Source organism: Erythrolamprus reginae, chromosome 3 (assembly GCF_031021105.1).
Source record: "Erythrolamprus reginae isolate rEryReg1 chromosome 3, rEryReg1.hap1, whole genome shotgun sequence".
NCBI classification, from domain to species: Eukaryota; Metazoa; Chordata; class Lepidosauria; order Squamata; family Dipsadidae; genus Erythrolamprus; species Erythrolamprus reginae.
Window position 1 is genome coordinate 53424308 of NC_091952.1, and position 17101 is coordinate 53441408.

Genomic DNA, 17101 nt, shown 5'->3' on the forward strand with positions numbered 1-17101 from the left:
AAAATAAACAAATAATAAATAAATAAATAAATAAATAAAATAAATCAAGGATACTGTGTCACATCTCAGGCCTGTTGCAAACTTTTAAAATGCTATATATGTAAGTACAAGGAAGGAGTTTTCTTTTACTGTAAGTATGCAGCTTATGTGTTAAGAAGATAGTTGCCTTTTAACTTTAGGTGTTAATGGAAGCTCACTGACTGGAAGAGGATCCCTTTGAGTTTTGGCTGGAGCAATGAACAGGAGGAATGTTGCTTTTTTGCTTTTCCAATTATTACATCAAAATTAAATTAACCTGCTGAAAGAGGAAATCCTATACTTTTTCCTTAATGGAAGTTCACCAATGTATGTTCTAGTCTAAAAACACGTGCGAAATAAATTGACAAGAGCTGGTAACTATTTAATGAAGGATGTAAAATAGGAAAAAAAATCCAAAATATGTGCTAATATGGCAGATTATTTTCCAGCAAAGAGGATATCAAGTTTCTTCATTTTTTTTTCTTTCTTTTTTTCTGTGGTGGCGCTGAATGAAGCCTTTTTGGCAATTGGCCATATTTCAACAAAAGGAAGAGCACAGCTGTTGTAAATCAATGGATTTTTTTTTTTTAGATTTAAATGCTGCAGAGCTTGCATGTTCAGGATGCATAATAGGATTTATCAAACAGACAGAAGATCAGAGCTGTTACTTTTACCAAATGAACTATTTACTTGGACCTTTAAAATCAGCTAAAAAGGACTCTGCATAAAAAGGCCTTAAGCTTACCTTGAGCTTCCTGGTGTTTATAAATCTATGCCTTTCTTCCCTTGGCCTCCTTGAAATGCCCTTAAGAATGATGAATGTCATAGACATCAGAATGAATTCAGCATTAAAAAAAGTCTCAAGTTGTCTACTGACTAAAGAAATGGGGTTCCAGAAGAATTTGAGGGTTCACAAGGTTTTTCAGTTACGATAATCTCCTCTTGCCTCTTTCAGCTGCTACTATTCTTGTGCTATTTAAAATGAGAGTATTCATTTAAACATAGCTTTACTGCCTTGTCATTTCCAAGTACATTTTAATATTTTTATGTAATTTAAAAATGAAGTAAAATATGTCTTTAATGGAAAATTAAAATTTTAATAGCTCTCATTTGAACTATCAACGTGCAATTAATATAAAGTTGGCATGAGAAAATGGAATCATTTGTATTGCTTGTCCAAAAGGTGCTTTTTCAAAAGGCAACTGGAGTTTTTTTCTTTTTTTCCCTTGAAGACATTTTGCTTCTTATTCAAGAAGCTTCTTCAGTTTTAACTGAATGGTGGAGAACGAAAGGATTAATATTCCTTGCAGTCATCTGGTCATTAGCACTCTCTCTGAGACTCATTGAGGCCACTTTGAAAACTTATCTGTGCCCTCGGAGTCATTTGAAATGTGCAAATGGATGTGGAACTTTCTTGGAACTGCTGAAAGTTCCAAAGATGAAGATGAGGAACTTGGATGAGAAGCTAAACTTCAAGCTAAGCAAAAGAAGTCCAAGTTGCCTTTGGAAAAAGCATCTTTGGGACAACTCTGACCTGGATGACTTTGAATCTCCATAGACATTTGTCTTGCTTCCAAATGCATTTGACATGAGTTTTTTTTAAAAGCATTTCAATTTGCAGAATTTTGGCTTTATATTTTCTATCTGGTCTTCCTCCATTTGTAATCTTGACAGTATTTTAGCAAGGCTGACTGGGCAATTAAAGCCCAACATTTTTGGAATGCGTGAGATTTGGGAAGGCTGTACAAAATCAGTATTTCAGATAGACTGGGAGCTTCAATAAAGAGACAAAAGAAATAAATTCTAGTTTGATGAATAAATCCGTTCACAAATTTTGGATCCAAATCGCAATATCAGCCATCAGAAAGTACAAATATCATTGTACTTTTAAGTTAAAACTATAAAATTTGACAGAATACAGTATACATGTAGGTCAGCAAATATATTTGTGCAGAGAGAATAAGAGAATGAGTTAAATTCTAGATTTATGAAGAAGTCCATGTATGTATATATTTACTTACATCTGTATAAACACCATATAGAATCCACAAAATTCCTTCTTATATGTTGTCATCAAAATTTCTCATCTTTTTTCATCATTCTCTCCACAAAGCAAGCTTTCAATTCTTATAGAAATTGAAACTCCGATTACATTTGTTACAAACAAGCTGAGAAAGAAATGCCTTTATCTTTTGCAATCTGTATTTCTATTACTGTGCTACCATTGTTGTTTTCTATTTTGTAAGGCAAACCATGGCAATGTGAATAAATAGAATTGCATCATGTTAAGGTATAATATGGGTTTGGTTTGGTGTAATGTGTAAACTATGCTGTTGGCTAGATGTCTGTGAAGTCAGCCAATTGTGACTTATTCAAATTATGTCTGAGCCAGAATAATGAGGGCTTAAGGTCAGGAAGGTGCTTAGAATGAAGCAAAGAAAACTTTTTTTAAAATGTAAAATTATGGAAAACTCTTCCTGTGCATTGCTTTATATTTTCTCCTAAGTAGAATTATATTTCATTTGATTGAATTTTTTTGGAAAACATGTTTTGCTCTTTCCCAGCAGTTTCAGGAGCAAGTGCCTGATGATTCCGAAGTTCAGTCTTTCTACAATGTAAGAAACTCGCAAAGCTTTGTTCTGCTGGGAACTAGTCTGGTGCTACGGTTGCTTAGTTGTGCAATTAATTTGTGCTTTCTTTGTGTTGGTGTGTTTTCTTCACTAGTTACGAGGGTCCTGTGACATTAGATGCTTGCAAAATTTCATGTGGTAGGGATCTGAAGCTTTTTTCTAAACCTCTGCGAGATCCATTTAATTCTGATTTTGTGCTTAGTATTGTTGCTTTGTAGAATTGTGTTGAGAGAGAGATAAGTAAAAGACACCGTGGCTTTGTCCCAAAATGCTTAGGAGCTAAATTCTGAGATGAAAGGGGGAGATTAGAAAGAAAAAAGGACTGATTTCCGTTGGCCCGTGATTATTAGAAACAATTCTACTTTAATCTCAAACTTTATCTGGAATGTGTATTTCCAAATTTAGTTTATTTTTTCCAATATAACTTTTTGCATCTAAGAAACAAATCTGTTATTAATGTGTATCTTAACTGACAAACAATTATATGTCACAATCTTGTGTTGTTGTTGTTTTGTTTTCCCTAATTTGTACTTTATGTCATCCTTGCAATGGCAGGTACAATATTTACTTTAACCAAATAGAGAATATTTGAAAATTTCTGAGCATGCAATTGATGTGGTACAATTCTTTTATTGGTTTACATTAGATTCCATGGGAGGTCCTTGACCTTCAAGACTACTTGTAGCAGTACTTTCTTAATTTTTTAACTGTCTGATTTAAAAACATTTCAACTACTGTTCTTTTTTTTTTTTTTTTGAGTTCTTAATGGTTGGGAGCTCCTAGATCAGTGGTTCACAATGTGGGGGCCACGCCCCACAGGGGGGCAATTTGATTTTTAATGGGAGCAGTTAGAATCTTGTTTAAACCAAGTTAATAGCCTTCTAGGCTTCATCCACATAGTAAAGAGTTCATTTTTTGAATAGTAAGAATTATATGGGGGGGGGGGGCATCAGGATTTTAGAGATGCTTAGGTGGGACATGGCCCAAAAAAGTTTGAGAACCACTGTTTTAGGTGATCCTGCAGTTTATTCAGTCTGACTTGAGTGGTTTTTCTCTTCTTGATTTTTGATGTATTTCCCAGTATGTTTTTTTTAAACTTTCACTTATTAATGCATTTCTTTGCTGCCCAATTCCCAATAACTATGGGTGACTTACAAAGCTTCTACTTTTTGTACATTTGTTACAACTTATGTTAATGCTTTCACAAGCTTTTAGTTGAAGCAACTTGATATTGGGATCTGTGCCTTGAAATCTTTCCTTAGCTGTAATAGTGTGTTCTTTGTAAGTAGAAGGATTATATATTTTGAACATTCAAAATTATTGTTCCATTCATATTTGTAACCAAATCATAAATGGGGATTCTTCCGTAAACCTTCTGTAGACTTCTTTCTCTAATACTGATCATACATAACATTATTTTTGAAGACTACATAGACATTCCTTTTGAACAAATAACTTTTCCTTTGCAATTAAAAATTTCTCAACTCCATTTGCATTTTTTGTGAAAAAATGTTTACTAATGTTTAATAAATTTTTCAGATCGAGAAAATCATGAGTTCCATTGGTGAAGGCATTGACTTTTCACAGGAGCAGCAAAGAATATCAGGTACTACAGTATATTGAATTGTATACTGATGTGAGTGAGTTTTGTCTCAGACCATCACTGTTATTTATGTTTGTATTCAAAAGAAGGGAGGGAAAACAAAGGCCAATGCAATAAGTTTAACCGATTTGGGGCTTTTAGTTTTGCAAGCCATGTTTCTATGTTTGGTGTTCTCCTATTTCCAGGGCTCCAGATAAAATATTTCAAATAATTATTCTGTGTTTCCAAATTGGAGAAATACCACAAAGCTTAATTTAATTTAATGAACTACATTACTGCAATCAAATGTTGTATTTTGTACTACTAAACACTTTGCACAACAAAAATTAAAAATGTATGCACAAATGAGGGGCAAAAATCTACCCCAAAGCCCAGATTGCTTCCCCAACACTGGTTGTGATATTTAGAAAGGCTACATGTTCCCTAAGTCTTCTCCCAGAAGGCTGCCAAAAGAAAAAGCTGCTTAAAGACATCTGCTTGCAGTCTTCTCTGGGACAGCTGGCTTTATTCATCCCTTACTTTCCTTTTTCGATAATTCTGGATCAGTGATTTTAAATGGACTTTGAGCTGTAACAGTTGAGATCCGCCTTTGTTTGTTTCTCCCGTTAACCATAAGGGAGAAATGGGGTAAACGAGGCTCTAAAGGGCCAACATTTGCTTCCAAAGTGGGATAGAGGGAAGTCTTCCCAGGTGGGTGGAGTGGTGGTTGCGGATCAGAGAAGAGCGTGAAAAGAAAGCTTCTTCATCTGCCTCTTACAAATATGGTTAAGAAAACGGAGAATAAAGAGAGACAGAGAAATAAGGGCAAAACTTATTAAATATGCAGTGATGATTTTTATTCAGTTAGATCTATTACAGAATAACACTATGTGTATCAGATGCAAATCCAACTTATCATAGGAAGAGAGTTGGGCCAACATTTATCTAACCTCAATTGGAAATGGATTTTGATGAAAGTTGAATAAAAACATGAATGGAATCATACTGGATTGTATGAAATACCAATTTAGTCTGATATTATCCGGAACCGCCTTCTACTGCACGAATCCCAGCAGCCGATAAGGTCCCACAGAGTTGGCCTTCTCCGGGTCCCATCGACCAAACAATGTCGTTTGGCGGGCCCCAGGGGAAGAGCCTTCTCTGTGGCAGCCCCGGCCCGCTGGAATCAACTCGCCCCAGAGATTAGAACGGCCCCCACCCTCCTTGTCTTTCGCAAATTACTCAAGACCCACCTTTATCGCCAAGCATGGGGGAGTTAAGATATTCTTTCCCCCTAGGCCATTACAAGTTATGCATGGTATGTTTATGTGTATGTTTGATTTTACTATAAGGGTTTTTAGTTGTTTTATTAATTGGATTGTTACATTCTGGTTCTTTTATCATTGTTGTTAGCCGCTGCGAGTCTGCAGAGAGGGGCGGCATACAAATCCAATTAATAATAATAATAATAATAATAATAATAATAATAATAATAATAATAATGTTATAGTAACCAAGTACGTAAGCCTCACAGACAGGACATAAAGTACTGCATTTCATCTTTTTTTAATTGGCCTTTCACATGAAACCAGTGGTGTTGAGAAACCCACCTTAAAGGATTGATTTTAAACTTCTTAATATGACTTTGTTCCTATCCGTTTTGTGCTGTTGCGTCTCTTTGAGGGTTTGGTAAAACCTACAACTTCTTCTCAGAAAAATGTCTTAGAGCCACAAGTCTTACAGTTGCCAAGTTTGAAGTCTAGGTTTTCTGAGACCCAAATATACTCTAGGAAATTTTTTTTGCTGTAAGAATCACATTTCCGGTAGAATCACATTATTATGTATAATGCATGGTTAACTGAAAGTATTTGCATGCTCATCATAACAGTGTTGACTGAAAAAATTGTATGAAACTTGTTTGTTACAGTATATGTTACCATATATATGTCACTAATATTTCATGTAATAATATGATGCTTTATTTTACATCCTTTACCCAGACCGATATTAACAAATGTTCTCAAATCAGTACATTTATTTATTTATTTATTAATCAGATTTGTATGCCGCCCCTCTTCGCAGACTCGGGGCGGCAAACAGCAATAATACAATGTAAACAAATCTAATATTTAAGTTAATTTAAAACCCCAATTTAGAAACCAATCATACATACTAACATACCATGCATAAATTTTATAAGCCTAGGGGGAGGGAAAGTCTCAATTCCCCCATGCCTGACGACAGAGGTGGGTTTTAAGGAGCTTACGAAAGGCAAGGAGGGTGGGGGCAACTCTGATATCTGGGGGGAGTTGGTTCCAAAGGGTTGGGGCCGCAACAGAGAAGGCTCTTCTCCTGGGTCCCGCCAAACGACATTGTTTAGTTGACGGAACCCGGAGAAGGCCAACTCTGTGGGACCTAACTGGTCGCTGGGATTCGTGCGGCAGAAGGCGGTCCCGGAGATATTCTGGTAGACAACATGCTATTGTCTTCTCTTGAAATTCAATAATTAACATCCTTGGAAATTTTGGGAGGTTAAGGCCTACATACAACTTTTCAACTTGTTTGTTTATAAATGTATTTAAGTACCTCACTTTTGCAGCTATTCTACTACAAATGGTATTTCAGATTCTTTTACGATTAGATAATACAAGGAGCATATCATTCAACTCGCATTCCGTTGCTCTGATATAGCTAAGCAATCATACATAGCATTCCAAGAAAAATAGCTTTTTTCATACAGTACTTATCAGTGGAGAAATAGCTTTGTGTAATTTGAGGCATTTGCTGGAATTTGAAAACACCAAGTAATGCAGAACAAGTACCTGTATCTTAAAATGTATTATATCTTGCCCCGCCTGGCTGACCCAGAGTATTACACATTCCTTTCAGATTATATTAAGTATCTCATGTAGTTAGCAGTGTCTAGTACGACTTTGAACTGTTAGATTTATTAGACTGAAATGAATTTCTCAAATGTGTGGCTCCAGTTTTATTATTATTATTTATTATTTATTGGATTTGTATGCCGCCCCTCTCCGCAGACTCGGGGCGGCTAACACCAGTGGTAAAACAACATGAACAATCCAATTAATAAAAACAACTAAAAAACCCTTATTATAAAAAATCAAACATATACACAAACATACCATGCATAACTTGTAATAGCCTAGGGGGAAAGGATAACTTAACTCCCCCATGCCTGGCGACAAAGGTGGGTCTTAAGTAATTTGCGAAAGACAAGGAGGGTGGGGGCCGTTCTAATCTCTGGGGGGAGTTGGTTCCAGAGGACCGGGGCCGCCACAGAGAAGGCTCTTCCCCTGGGGCCCGCCAAACAACATTGTTTGGTCGACGGGACCCGGAGAAGGCCAACTCTGTGGGACTTTATTGGCCGCTGGGATTCGTGCGGTAGAAGGCGGTTCTGGATGTATTCTGATTCCATCCTCACTTGTTTGGTGCTTTCTTTGGGAAGATGCTAATTTTTGGTATGAAAGTCACATCTTTTCATATCATAAGTCGATTCAGCTTCAACTGTCAGCATGCATAAGCAAAAAATAGCATCATTGATGATTAGAGAGAAAATACAATTTGGAAAATGAACGAAGAGCTGGTTGCAGCCCCCGCTCCTTCAGAACTGTAATCAACACATAGAAGAAAAAAATAGATCAGAAATGTATTTTCCAGCTTTATCCCCGACATTCTTCTCAGTTCTTTCAGAGGCTACTTAATCAGGAGCAGCTGAATTTTCACCAGCAGAGAAAACCCATGTGCTCTGTCTATTTATATTTGGCTCAATATATTGGGTGGAGCTAGAGGTCATACGGTTGATTATAGGCATGTTTCAATTTCTCCTCCACACAATTTTTAGCTTTTATCTACATTAGAAACATAGAAGACTGAGGGCAGAAAAAGACCTCATGATCCATCTAGTCTGCCCTTATACTATTTTTTGTATTTTATCTTAGGATGGATCTATGTTTATCCCAGGCATGTTTAAATTCACTTACTGTGGATTTACCAACCACGTCTGCTGGAAGTTTGTTCCAAGGATCTACTGCTCTTTCAGTAAAATAATATTTTCTCATGTTGCTTTTGATCTTTCCCCCAACTAACTTCAGATTGTGTCCCCTTGTTCTTGTGTTCACTTTCCTATTAAAAAGACTTCCCTCCTGGACCTTATTTAACCCTTTAACATATTTAAATGTTTCAATCATGTCCCCCCTTTTCCTTCTGTCCTCCAGACTATACAGATTGAGTTCATTAAGTCTTTCCTGATACGTTTTATGCTTAAGACCTTCCACCATTCTTGTAGCCCGTCTTTGGACCCGTTCAATTTTGTCAATATCTTTTTGTAGTTGAGGTCTCCAGAACTGAACACAGTATTCCAAATGTGGTCTCACCAGCGCTCTATATAGCGGGATCATAATCTCCCTCTTCCTGCTTGTTATACCTATAGCTATGCGGCCAAGCATCCTACTTGCTTTCCCTACAGCCTGACTGCACTGTTCACCCATTTTGAGACTGACAGACATTAATATATTAGTCTCTGAAATAATCACAACTCTTCTCTATTCTCCACAAACATCTGACTGGAACATACATTACTTTGAATACTTATTACTTTATGCTTCAGAAAACCTAATAGTTTAGCTTTATATAAAATTTTGAACCTTGGAGATGATGAGGAACCTGCTTGTTTCTATTTTTCATTTCTTTTAATGAGCTCATAAAATTACTACTACTTGTTAGCAACTACTAGATCAGTAACTGACAGTCTCCTTTTTTTTAAATGTGTGGACTACTACATCTTTGTTGAAAGTTTTTGCAAATAGACATTAAGCCAACTAAGATTTTAGTGGGAACAGCAAAATGCTGTAGATCAGAAGTGTCAAAATGTCGTAAGATTTAACTATCTCATAATATTTAATTATCTCATGAGATTTCAGCAATTTTTCAAAATGATTTACAGGTGCCCTTAAGTTATGACCACAGTTGGGATCATAATTTCCATAGCTAAGCAAGGTGGTTGTTAGGTGATTGATTGTATGACTTCCCCCAAAAAATTAGTTAAGTGAATTACTACAGTTGTTAATTGAATCACACAGTTATTAAGTCAATCTGGTTTCTGCCAATGATTTTGCTTGTGGAAAGCTAGCTGGGAAGGTTGCAAATAATTATCACATGCTATGCTGCAACTATTGTAAATACTCACTGCTTCCCAAGCGTCTCAATTTTGATCCTGTTGCCATGGTGATGCTGCGGTGATTGCCATTTTTGGACTGTGGTTGTAACTTTGCACAGTCGCTAAGCAAATGGTTGTGAGTCGAGAACTACCTGTACATTTTCCCTTCGTTTTTACAAAATTTTATAATGCTACCATAAAAATTGATCATCAAGTTATTCTACTTGGCTGTTTATAGTGAAGCATTTTGACTCCTATTTCTAGATCAATAACCTAGGTATTTTCCCATTTTGCTTAGTATAAATGAACGTACAGATCTATGTATATTTTTTACAATTAATATTCCTATGGTAGTTTAAAGAAGACATTTTCCAAGAATTTTATTTTAAAGATGAGATTATTTTCATGTTCTTCACCTCGTGGTTCTCTTTCCTCACAAGGGACGGAGGTGGCAGAATAATTAAAGTCTACTTATTTACTACTACTACTACTACTACTACTACTACTACTAATAATAATAATAATAATAATAATAATAATAATTTATTAGATTTGTATGCCGCCCCTCTCCGAAGACTCGGGGCGGCTCACAATAATAATAAAAACAATATTATAGTAGAACAAATCTAATATTAAAAAAACATATAAAACCCTATCATTATTTTAAAAACAAAACAACACATTTATACCAAACATAAAACAAAGTATAAAGTATATTTAGGTATCATAACCCAATAAGGAAATAATTTTATCTCTGCATTTTCCAGATGTAAATTCTAAATATGTTTTTTTTAATTACTGGTGAATGTTCCATTTTAATATTGAGAAAGGAAATTGGTTCTTGGATAATAAAAAACTTGAGTGGGGATCTGACTTGTCAGATTTTCTTCATTATCTTAGACAAAATAAATAGAGTTCTCTCAGCCCCAAAGAAGCTTTGAAATATCAGTTAGCAACTGCTATATATTCAAGAAAGCAGACCTATTCTTCAACATATGAGTCACTCTGGGATTGAATGATAGCAGCAATAGTTCAGGTATTCTCTTGGAGCCGAACAGCACTGTGGAAGTATTAGAGGGTCCAGAGCTGCAAATCTCTGAATGTCCACATAACAATGAAAGTTTTAAGTATGTTTTCACTGTTATCTTAGTAATTATCTTTGTGAATATCCACTGAATATATCTACTGTGCTCCGTTCTGTCTGTAGCTCCCTAGCTTAATTTATCATCCAGCACAAACCTAAATTCCTCTGTAGGTGTATGGCAGCCCTGAAGCAGAACTTGACTAGATCTGTTTTGAAGATAAGATTAGGGTTCTTGCGCAATATGGCTGCCATCTATGCCTGGACTGTATTTGAATCATTGAAAAGAGCAGGTTCATAATTGCAGTTTGTAATATGATTTTATGGAAATTGATTGTCTGATTTCACTAAAACTATTTTAGAGTTTTAACAAAGCAGCTGGATTTTGTTTGTTTTGTTTTAACGTGAAAACAAATGGCTGTCATGAGTGGTAATAATATTTATTTATTAGATTTGTATGCCGCCCATCTCCGAAGACTCGGGGTGGCTCACAACAGTAATAAAAACAATATAGCAGTGGAACAAATCTAATATTAAAAAACATATAAAACCCTATCATTATTTTTAAAAAAACCAAACAGCACATTCATACCAAACATAAAATAAAGTATAAAAAAGCCTGGTGAAAAGGTGTCTGAACTCCCCCATGCCTGGCGGTATAAGTGAGTCTTGAGTACTTTACGAAAGACAGGGAGGGTGGGGGCAGTTCTAATCTCCAGGGGAAGTTGGTTCCAGAGGGCCGGGGCCGCCACAGAGAAGGTTCTTCCCCTGGGGCCCGCCAAACGATATTGTTTAGTCGACGGGACCCAGAGAAGGCCAACTCTGTGGAACCTTATCGGTCGCTGGGATTCATGCGGTAGCAGGCGGTTCCGGAGGTATTCTGGTCCAATGCCATGTAGGGCTTTAAAGGTCATGACCAACACTTTGAATTGTGACCGGAAACTGATCTGCAGCCAATGCAAGCCATGGAATGTTGAAGAAACATGAGCGAATCTTGGAAGCCCCACGATGGCTCTTGCGGCTGTGTTCTGCACGATCTGAAGTTTCCGAACACTTTTCAAAGGTAGCCCCATGTAGAGAGCGTTGCAGTAATCAAACCTCGAGATGATGAGGGCATGAGCGACTGTGAGCAATGACTCCCTGTCCAAATAGGGCCGCAACTGGTGCACCAGGCGAACCTGGGCAAACGCCCACCTCGCCACAGCCGAAAGATGATGTTCCAAAGTTAGCTGTGGATCGAGGAGGACGCCCAAGTTGCGAACCCTCTCTGAGGGGGTCAGTAGTTCCACCCCCCCAGGGTAATGGACGGACAGATTGAATTGTCCTTGGGAGGCAAGACCCACAGCCACTCCGTCTTGTCTGGGTTGAGTTTGAGTTTGTTGACACCCACCCAGGCCCCAACAGCCTCCAGGCACCAGCACATCACATCCACTGCTTCGTTGACTGGATATAGTCCTCCTTTGTGCTATCTATGGATCCAGTTTGTAAAACACTGCATCTGATGGACCCTTTCCAATAGAAAATCTAGTTTAGGAATCCAGATTCATTGGAGTGGATATATTCACAAGCCCCAGAGAGATTATATCAATTGCTGCTTATCCGTATGACAGTCTGGTGCTTAAAGATGCACGCAGGGTGCATAACATCAAGATAAATTGTTGCACAAGCCTCTTTAGACCGCACTGTCTCTTTTCTGACAGGTTTTTCATTGCTAGGATTTAGCATTCCAGCATTTTCATTGTAATGAGATCCATCTTACTTGACTGAAGAAGAAGTACCAGAAGAGTAGCTACATAAGTCTACATTTGGAAGCAGATACATAATTTCAGCTTTGCTTCAGACATTCATTTGGGAGGCATATTTGAGTAACAACCTCTGTTGTGAATTGAGCTAATACATAATGCTACGTAATATGATGTTGGCAATTTCAACAGTAGAATTTGCTCTGCTGGATAAATTGATTGCTCTCAAGGTTTTGCAAACAGTGATGTATTATGACAACGTTAGGTCATTTCCTAGCACCATTTGGCCTCTGGCAGAATGAGGTAGTTTATTAACAATCTAATTTAATTTTTTTTATATTATTTTATTATTTATTAAATTTGTATGCCGCCCCTCTCCGAAGAGTCGGAGCGGCTTCCAACAACAATACAGTGTACAAATCTAACTGTTAAGAACAAACAGTTATAAAAAGCCTTATTTAAAAACAATCATACAATCATATATACATATTACTGACCTTGGGAAAATGCTTCATGTTTACACATATTTTAAAGCTGCAGCAGTCACTTTTAATCTTATGACTGGCATAAAGGACTTCTTTGTCAATCAATGAAATGAATCAAATGAAATCAAATCAATTAGTCAGTCAGTCAAATAGGGCTTCTAGTCCTGCTTTGCCCTGGGACTTCCACTGTGATTCCAAGTGAAATGTAATCCTCTGATGTCTTCCAACTAAGTCCTTTTTCTTACCAACTGAATTTTATTCAGGAATTGGAATAGTTCCAGAATGCCTTTTGATTGATAGTTTTAGGAGTTCTCCATCTGAAAATACCTGTAGTTGGGAACTAAAAAGGTGGTATAAATATGGTCTAGTCTATTTTTACTGAATATCAGTTCTGTCTTCAAGACTCCTGTGTCTTACATAATTATGAAACATACATTAACACCAAAACTATTAATACGAAAACTATTAATGAAGTTTTAACTATTGATTTAAATAGCTTTATTATGTATTTTATTATTATTTTTCAGTGTTACTCCCTAAAGCTGTGGTGCTGAACCTATGGCATGTGTGCCACAGGGCATGCGAAGTTGCCCTGTCAGCTCCAGCATGCATGTGCACTCTGGCTAGCTGGTTTTCGGTCTTCTGGAGGGTGAGGGGAGGCCATTTTTGCTCTCCCCAGGCTTCAGGGAAGCCTTGGGAACCTGCGGATGGCAAAAAATGGATCCAATGGAGCTACCGGAAGTTCGGAAACCAACTTCTGATAGGCCCCCATTGGGCCATTTTTCACCCTTCCCAAGCTTTAAGAAAACCTCCTAAAGCCCGGGGAAAGCAAAACACCCCCCCCCCATGCATGCATGCACAACACACACCCCACTGCCCCCCCTCTGGACTTCCGGTAGGCCTGTTAGACCCATTTTTTGCCATCCACAGACTCTAGAGGCTTTCCTGAAACCTGGGGACTAGCTGGGGCTGTGTGGGGCTTTTTGCGTGCATGCATCGGGGGGAGGGCATTGTATTACGGGTGTAGGCACGCACTATCATGTGCATGCGCACCCTTTTGTCACCTGAGCAAAAAAAAGCTTTGCCATCATTGCCCTAAAGGCTCTCAGAAATCTTAGTTTCTGCAAGTCCATTACTAAAGGCCAATTTCACACCTAAGTGGAGGGTGTTCCACATCGTTGGTACCATAACTAAAAAGTACTGTGTCTGGTCTCAGCACCCTTCACATCACAAAAATGGCGTCCCCCCAAGCGCTTCGCCTCACGCTGGGCCAGAGGTGTAGGGAGGCAGGTTCTGCCGGTGGCTATTCAGAATCCCGGCCGGCAGCTTCAAGCGGGTGGTGGGTGGGAGGGGGAGGGCTCTGAGGCTCAAGCCACTGAGTTGGCTTGAGGGAGGCAGGAGGGGCGACTCCAGACCCGGAGCCTGACCTCCCCCCAGCACTTCACCTCTTGCCGGGCCAGAGGGGTTGGGGTTCGGGGGCCCAAACCCGAATTCCGACGTCAAGTTCAGCCAAACCCACCAAACCTGAACTTCAACAGGTTCGCCCAACACTAGTCACAAACACTTCTGACCACAACTAAATTGGGGTCCGACCCCCCAAAAAATTTTTGGTGGCCAATTTTTTTGTCCCATGTCTAATTTCCCCTTCTGGGACATTTTTTTTTTGTAAGCACCAAATTTCCAAAATTAAGTTCGGGTCACAACCCAATGGGTTTGCAACCAAAATTATGGAATGAATTATGTTCACCTGGTTTGATTTTTGCTTTTTCATAATGGCTTGTGTGGCCAAAGTAATATAATACCCACATGCTTTGCAGAAAATCTAGTGGCTCTTCCAATATTGGCACACAGTTGTAGGTATGCAGAGTGTTCTGCAGACATCAGGCATCTGCTTTGTTGCCAGTTCCAAGTTACAAGATGTCCTAATTGATTGCTGTAATTGTCTGGTGAGGGAATACTCGAAATGGGCATGTGGCTGGGTTGACTTTTTATAAGGCAGAATGAAGTATATAGTCCTCAACTTTCAACCAAAATTGACCCCCCCCCAATTTTTTGTTGCTAAGTGAGACATTGGTTAAGTGAGTTTTGCCTCCTTTTTAGACCTTTCTTGCCACAGTTTTAAGTGAATCACCGCAGTTGTTAAGTTAGTATCCCTATTGACTTTGCTTGACAGACACTTACAAAAGGTGATTACATGACCCCATGACACTGCAATTGTTACAAATATGAATCAATTGCCAAGCATCTGAATTTTGATCACATGACTGTGGGGATGTTACAACGGTCGTAAGTGTGAAAAATGGTCATGACACTTTTTCAGTGCCGTTGTAACTTGAAATTTGAAAACAAAAACCCTTTATTTGCTTGGAACTTGCTAGTCCAGATATCTATTTAGGAAAACATACTTTGTGTATTTACAGTCCATCTGGTACTGCTTTCATATTTATTTGTTTGAAAAATTAAAATTTTGGAAACAAAGAAAAATTATTTAGTGGTAGAAAACATTCCTATTGGTATTTTTAACTGCAATTACCTAGTGCATTATAATATTCTTTTAATATGTGGCGATAGTATAACAATGTAACTTTTTAAATTACTTTATGTATTTATTGTCCATCAGTTTCATCCTACTCCAATCCTTCCATTGAGTAAAAACATAAAGTAAATGATACAAAAACCAAGAAAAAAGAAAAATACAAAACAAGCTATCAGCAAACAACTAATATAAATAATTCAATATAGTAGCCAAAGCAGTTCTGTAAAGAGGCATGGATAAAAATTCATCCAAACTGATAGATGAGATTGATCAACAGATACAGGAAACATTTAATCTGCTACTAAAGGGGGTGGGGTGGGTGGGGTTAATTTAAAACTTCACATAATATTCCAGTGAAGACAGTGAATGTTGGCTCAGAGTGTTAAATAAAAACCTGATAAGAATACAGTGATCCCTCGAGTTTCGCGATCTCGATCTTCGCGAAACGCTATATCGCGATTTTTCCACCGATGACGTCACTCTCTTCCTTCCTTTCTCATCTTTCTTTCTCTCTTTCTCTATCTTGCTTCTTCCTCTCTCACACTCTCTTCCTCCCTCTCTCATCTCTTTCTTTCCTTCTCTCTCTTTCTCTATCTCTCCCCCTCTTGCTGGCAGGTGGCGGGCGGCGGGCGGGCGAGCTGGGGCATCAGCGAGGAGCCGGGGTTTCCCCTTTGCGTGGGCGGCTGGGAAACCCCGATCTTCGTCTGCTCGCTGCTGCTGCACCGAGCAGATCAGCTGCTGGGCGGCCGAAGGAACCTTCCCTGGGTCTTCCCCCTCTTGCTGGCGGGCGGGCGAGCGGCGGGCATCAGCGAGGAGCCGGGGTTTCCCCTTTGCGTGGGCGGCCGGGAAGACCCAGGGAAGGTTCCTTCGGCCGCCCAGCAGCTGATCTGCTCGGTAGCGCAGCAGCAGCGAGGAGCCAAATCGGGGTTTCCCCGCACGCAAAGGGGAAACCCCGATTCGGCTCCTCGCTGCTGCTGCGCTACCGAGCAGATCAGCTGCTGGGCGGCCGAAGGAACCTTCCCTGGGTCTTCCCGGCCGCCCACGCAAAGGGGAAACCCCGGCTCCTCGCTGATGCCCGCCGCTCGCCCACCCGCCAGCAAGAGAGGGAAGACCCAGGGAAGGTTCCTTCGGCCGCCCAGCAGCTGATCTGCTCGGTAGCGCAGCAGCAGCGAGGAGCCGAATCGGGTTTCCCCTTTGCGTGGGCGGCGGGGAACGCAAACTCCACCATCTACGCATGCGCGGCCATAGAAAAAAAGGGCGCGCATGCGCAGATGGTGTTTTTACTTCCGCAACCCTACATTGCGAAAAATCGATTATCGCGAGGGGTCTTGGAACAGAACCCTCGCGATAATAGAGGGATCACTGTACACTATTTTGTGTTAATTAACCAGAATTCTTTATGTACAGTGATACCTCTACTTATAAACTTAATTCATTCCGTGACCAGGATCTTAAAAAGAAAAGTTTGTAAGAAGAAGCAATTTTTCCCATAGGAATCAATATAAAAGCAAATAATGTGTGCGAAATTGCAGGCAGGTTAGAGGCCCTGTTTCCTCCCAGGAGATTCCTAGAGAGGCCCTACAGAGGCTTCTCCTCATCTTTCCCGGCCCTGTTTCCTCCCAGGAGATTTCTAGAGAGGCCCCATGGAGGCTTCTCCCTACCTTTTCCGGTTACAGTTATTTGTAAATGGAAAATGGTTCTTGAGAAGAGGCAAAAAAATCTTGAAGACCCTGTTCTTATCTAGAAAAGTTCGTAAGTAGAGGCATTTGTAGGTAGAGGTACCACTGTATTAATTTAACTTGGTGAAGCTTAAATCCCAGTTGTATTGTGTGATTACAAGTAGTTATA

General features: G+C 39.1%; 1 protein-coding gene across 12 annotated transcripts in view; it reads left to right on the plus strand.

Moving 5' to 3' along the window:
- Positions 1-17101, plus strand: part of ANKS1A (ankyrin repeat and sterile alpha motif domain containing 1A) — a 140446-nt gene that overhangs the window by 88119 nt on the left and 35226 nt on the right. For 6 of the 12 annotated variants that reach the window (XM_070745300.1, XM_070745305.1, XM_070745304.1 and 3 more), the window contains one exon: positions 4188-4254. In XM_070745300.1, coding sequence (XP_070601401.1) covers positions 4188-4254 — 67 coding nt within the window. Of the gene's footprint in view, positions 1-2582; positions 2634-4187; positions 4255-17101 lie in introns of all 12 variants that reach the window. The other 6 variants (XM_070745297.1, XM_070745303.1, XM_070745301.1 and 3 more) reach the window with 2 other exon arrangements.